Source organism: Dromiciops gliroides, chromosome 2, assembly GCF_019393635.1.
Source record: "Dromiciops gliroides isolate mDroGli1 chromosome 2, mDroGli1.pri, whole genome shotgun sequence".
Classification (NCBI taxonomy): Eukaryota; Metazoa; Chordata; class Mammalia; order Microbiotheria; family Microbiotheriidae; genus Dromiciops; species Dromiciops gliroides.
The window spans coordinates 111294602-111299182 of NC_057862.1; the positions used below are offsets into that span (position 1 = coordinate 111294602).

The window sequence follows — 4581 nt, forward strand, 5'->3', positions numbered from 1 at the left end:
TTTGAGCACTTTCCTAGGGGGCTGTGAGAGAGCCCGAGAGTAGAAAAAGGAAGGCTGGGGCTGAGCTTTCTAGCCCATAGCCTCTGGCCCCTGCTCCAGGTATAGAAAGAGTAAGAAGTCACAAGGCAGGGACATGGGTTTGGGTTGAGGCAAAGTTAATTCGCCGTCCTCTACCCGGCCCAGCCAAGTGTTTTGTTTCTTCTAAGATGACCCACCGGGAAGGGTACAGTGCCCTCACCCGAAAGTATAGGCTCTGAGGAAGAGAATTATTGTGGTTTCCAGTCATTTAAAGATTCTGGGCTATCCCCAGAGCTAGACAAGGTGATGATGCCTCACAGGCTTGTCTTTTGAATCGTGGACACACTCCCCACCCATTTCTCTTTTCATGTCTCCTCAGCGGGCAACTGATGACACACTTGGGCCGGGACTTTCACCGAGGGGCTGGAGTGCTGGATGTCCTATACGAGACACCATCTACACTGCTGTCCTGTGGCTATGACACCTATATCCGATACTGGGATATCCGAACCAGCTCCCAGTGAGTACAGCCCCCTAAATGGTGGGGTTAGGAGTGAGGTCTGTACAGCTCTTGCCCTATCCCATTCCAGGTTTTCTCCTCCCACAACTCTCCTCATAATTATAGCTGGGGCCAAGGAACACCCAGCTCTAGCCTGTTTCAGTCATTGTGGGGGAAGGCTTAAGAGTTTAACCAGGGGGTTGTGTCACCACTCATAGGCATGGAAGTGTCACACCATGTCAGGCCCAGGATTCTGCTGCCAACAGAAGTCCCAAGGGTCATGCGATGGGGGGAACTGTATTGTCTGCCTCAAAGGTCAGGCACATTCCCTGCTCCTTTTAGCAAACATTACTGGCTCTGTAATTGGTCATTCTTTTTTTCTGAACTCACTTGGATCCATGTGTATTTCCTGCCTGTAATCTATCTCTTAGAGGTAATGAGCCCTCTGGGTGAATTGGGTCTTCCTTTAATTTGTCCTAAACTTAACATTCTCTGGCTTCAAAGGGAATACCTCATCCTAGAGTTTTGGGATTTGGTGGTCACACAAACACACACACACACACACACACACACACACGCAGAGTTTATCATTTGATAGATTCTGATCCTGTCCTCTCAGCCTTCCTCTTTATAGACTAAGAGCACTATCTTTTCAATTGGTCCTTAGCAGTCCCTTTTTGCCTTTTACTCCTTGAGTCATTCTAGGTGCCTGTCTTTGGGCCTTTTCTAGTTCCATGACATGCTTGAGAAGCAGAGAGCAAACCTGTGCATCAGGTCTAGGTGTGGATGGACACCTAGGTTGGGAGAATGTGTGGGGCACCAGTGTCCATACCTTATGTTGGCCTCTGTGACCACAGCCACCTATGGGACCAACATGTCCAGTGGCTTTTTTTTTTTGGATGAGGCAATTGGGGTTAAGTGACTTGCCCAGGGTCACACAGCTAGTAAGTGTGTCAAGTGTCTGAGGCCAGATTTGAACTCGGGTCCTCCTGACTCCAGGGCTGGTGCTCTATCCACTGCGCCACCTAGCTGCCCCCCCCCCCAGTGGCTTTTAAGTACTTTTCCTGGGTCCCAGCTTAGAGCTCTTCAGTCCCTACATGGACGACATTGTACTTTTTTACGTAACTCTCCTGCCACGGCCACTTTCTGATCATTCACACAGCCCTAAGTGGCTTTCTCGTCATCTTGCCTTTCTACTACTTTGAAGAATTAAGTGTTAGCCACAAGCTTGGAGAGAGATTTCACAGTGGATTCCTTGTAGCAAGACTTCTCCCACCCCCCCAATTCTTCATCCACATTTGTTTTCACTCTCAAAAAACTTCAGGATCAGACACAATTACCCTTGGTAAAAGTCATGTTTCTTTTCCTCTAATAGGTTGGTTGTTTCTGTCAGATATTTGGAAGTTTAGGTTTCTATCTTCTCCCATGCCAGTAACCTACAGTCCCACCGTTCTCTTGTTATAAAAGCCCTAGAATTGTTTGTGCTGAGTCCATTAGTAGATTTTGGTGATGAGGTGCTCTTGACCATTCTGTGATCCTTTTTTGGAAAGGAAATGCGTGATGGAGTGGGAGGAGCCTCATGACAGTGCCCTCTACTGTGTGCAGAGCGATGGGAACCACATGTTGGCCAGTGGCTCCTCCTACTATGGTGTGGTGCGACTGTGGGACCGACGCCAGAGAGGCTGCCTGCATGTGAGTATCTCACCCCCTCTTACCATTTCATCCCTGCTGTCCCTGATAGAAATCCAGGTCTTATTGTGCCCACTTGGACTCATCATCCTTGGGGCCAAGCCCAAGGACAGTCACAGCTCAGGCTCAGCCACACCTTCTTGCAAGGGGGGAATATCAGGAAAGAAGGTTAGGGATCCTTGGAGGCAAGACTTGATGAGAGTCAGTGTCCTGGCACCTGTTCTATCTCCCCTCCCTGGAGTCAGGGCCGACCCCTCCTCCTTTAGCTGTGTAAGCTCACTCTTTCTTGTGTATCTGCAGGCCTTCTCACTGTCATCTCCAACCAGCAGCCCTGTCTACTGCCTACGTTTCAGCACTACACACCTCTATGCAGCAGTAGCCTCTGCCCTCCATGTTCTTGACTTCAAGACTCCGTGACTGGCTGCCCTTGACAGTAAACTGACCCTTCCCCACACAGGACCAGGCAGAAGGTCTACTCAGGATCAGCCTCCCTAGTCCTGGCCTGAAGAGAGCAGCAAAAGCCCCTGTGATCGTGGGGCTCTGTGCTTTTAAACCAAAGACCACTGGCATTTGGTAGTCTTGATGTTTCCATTTGGGAGAAGGGCTGTTCCCCGTGTCTATACCAAGCCTGCCAATCACTTTGGAGCCTGCTAACCTAAGAGAGTGGGGTCTAGACTGGGGCCTCTGTCTTTGCAGGACCTTGGAGCAAGTCGATTCGACTCCATGTGCACTGAGCCTCCATGACCAGTCTGTAAAGACATAAGAAACCTTCGTAGCCTTCCCAATTGGCCTGTCATCCCATGTATCCTACCTGCCCCTCTCTAACTCTCCTTCCTGCTGGACGGGATCAATCTTCAACTCCTCGATCAGGACCACGTAGGGGTGAAACAAGCCCAGGCCCCTGGGGAGGGAAGAAGAGTAGGACTGTTTTTGGAAAGCATTCAGGCCCTGAGCTCCCTAGGCGGACCGGAGGACATTGGAGATTCAGCCAGTTTGATTTCTGAGCCAGTCTCTCTGGCCTGGCCCTGTTTGGTGGGGAACCATGGGAAATTATATTTATAATTTATTTTTTTAAATAAACCCTAGCTGTTAATGTGAATTCTGGCAACTCTCTTAGTACCCATAGAAGGAACTCTGCAGATTGATGTTTGGCTTACTTTAGGGGTAGAAAATTAGTACTAGGTCTTAATTCTTAGCTTCCATTTCCCACCCTGACCCCGAGAACTTCTTTAGTGACATTGGGCTGGAAAGGTTCCATTCTTTTTTTTTTTTTTAGTAAGGCAGTTGGGGTTAAGTGACTTGCCTAGGGTCACACAGCTAGTAAGTGTTAAGTATCTGAGGCCAGATTTTTTTTTTTTGGTAAGGCAATTGGGGTTAAGTGACTTGACCAGGGTCACACAGCCAGTAAGTGTCAAGTGTCTGAGGCCGGATTTGAACTCAGGTACTCCCGAATCCAGGGCTGGTGCTCTATCCACTGCGCTACCTAGCTGCCCCCTGAGGCCAGATTTGAACTCAGGTACTCCTGACTCCAGGGCCGGTGCTCTATCCACTGTGCCACCAAGCTGCCCCAAAAGGTTCCATTCTTAAAGAACATTATGGTGTAGCTGCTGTCCTGTGGCCTCCTTTCCAGGAGCTCTAGCTTCTGCCTATTTGTGTTCTCTTGTGGTTCTACAGATAAGTCTTCTATTGTCCCCTAGCCCATCCCATCTTCGTGTGAGGGTAGGTCTGCACACTATATGACTCAGCCCATCAACCTATATTTCCAACTGGTCAGGGTCATACAACTTCCTCCATGGGCTTGAAAGATATTTAGTCTTTGTTCTGTGTTCCCACTCTTAGAGTTATGTGCTTCTTGTTAAACTCTACTGGATAGGCTTGGCTAGCTCAACCAGGCCTCCCTCTAGCATCAACCTTGACTTCACATACATGTTCAGAAAATCACAAATCCATAAAGAATATCACCTCATCATTGCCATACTCTTGGCCATTGGGCTTCCTGTTCAATTAACCCAAGACCGTTGGAAGCCAAGCTGTGCTGAAATAGTGAAGATTAAAGTGGGGATGGGATGTGAAGGGGGGGAAGGTATGATCTACAGGCTTCTCCTACCGATTAACACAGCCCCACTATGGCACTCAGCTCCTTCAAAGCCCCAGAAAGCATGGCGGGGAGGGGGGTATTTATTGTCAAGTGGTACATCTAAGGACCTTTGACCAAAGCAGGGGCTGAGACTTAGGCTGAAGCTCTTATTGAGGAAGGATAAAGTGATTCATCCTTGTGATCCCAAATGATTCTTGGTGAGGTGCAGCTTGGGCCGGATGGCCACTGACTGAGGTCTCTGAGATTTTGTACAAAGAAGCTCCACTGAGAATCAGGG

The 4581-nt window shown here is 48.9% G+C and overlaps 1 protein-coding gene across 2 annotated transcripts in view; it reads left to right on the plus strand.

The window, feature by feature from the left end:
- The window catches only part of FBXW4 (F-box and WD repeat domain containing 4), a 129259-nt gene extending 125954 nt beyond the window's left edge, over positions 1–3305 (plus strand). For both annotated transcript variants that reach the window (XM_043989750.1, XM_043989749.1), the window contains 3 exons: positions 398–538; positions 2068–2209; positions 2507–3305. In XM_043989750.1, coding sequence (XP_043845685.1) covers positions 398–538; positions 2068–2209; positions 2507–2623 — 400 coding nt within the window. In that variant the 3' untranslated portion in view covers positions 2624–3305. The remainder of the gene's footprint in view (positions 1–397; positions 539–2067; positions 2210–2506) is intronic.
- The last annotated feature ends 1276 nt before the right edge of the window (positions 3306–4581 follow it).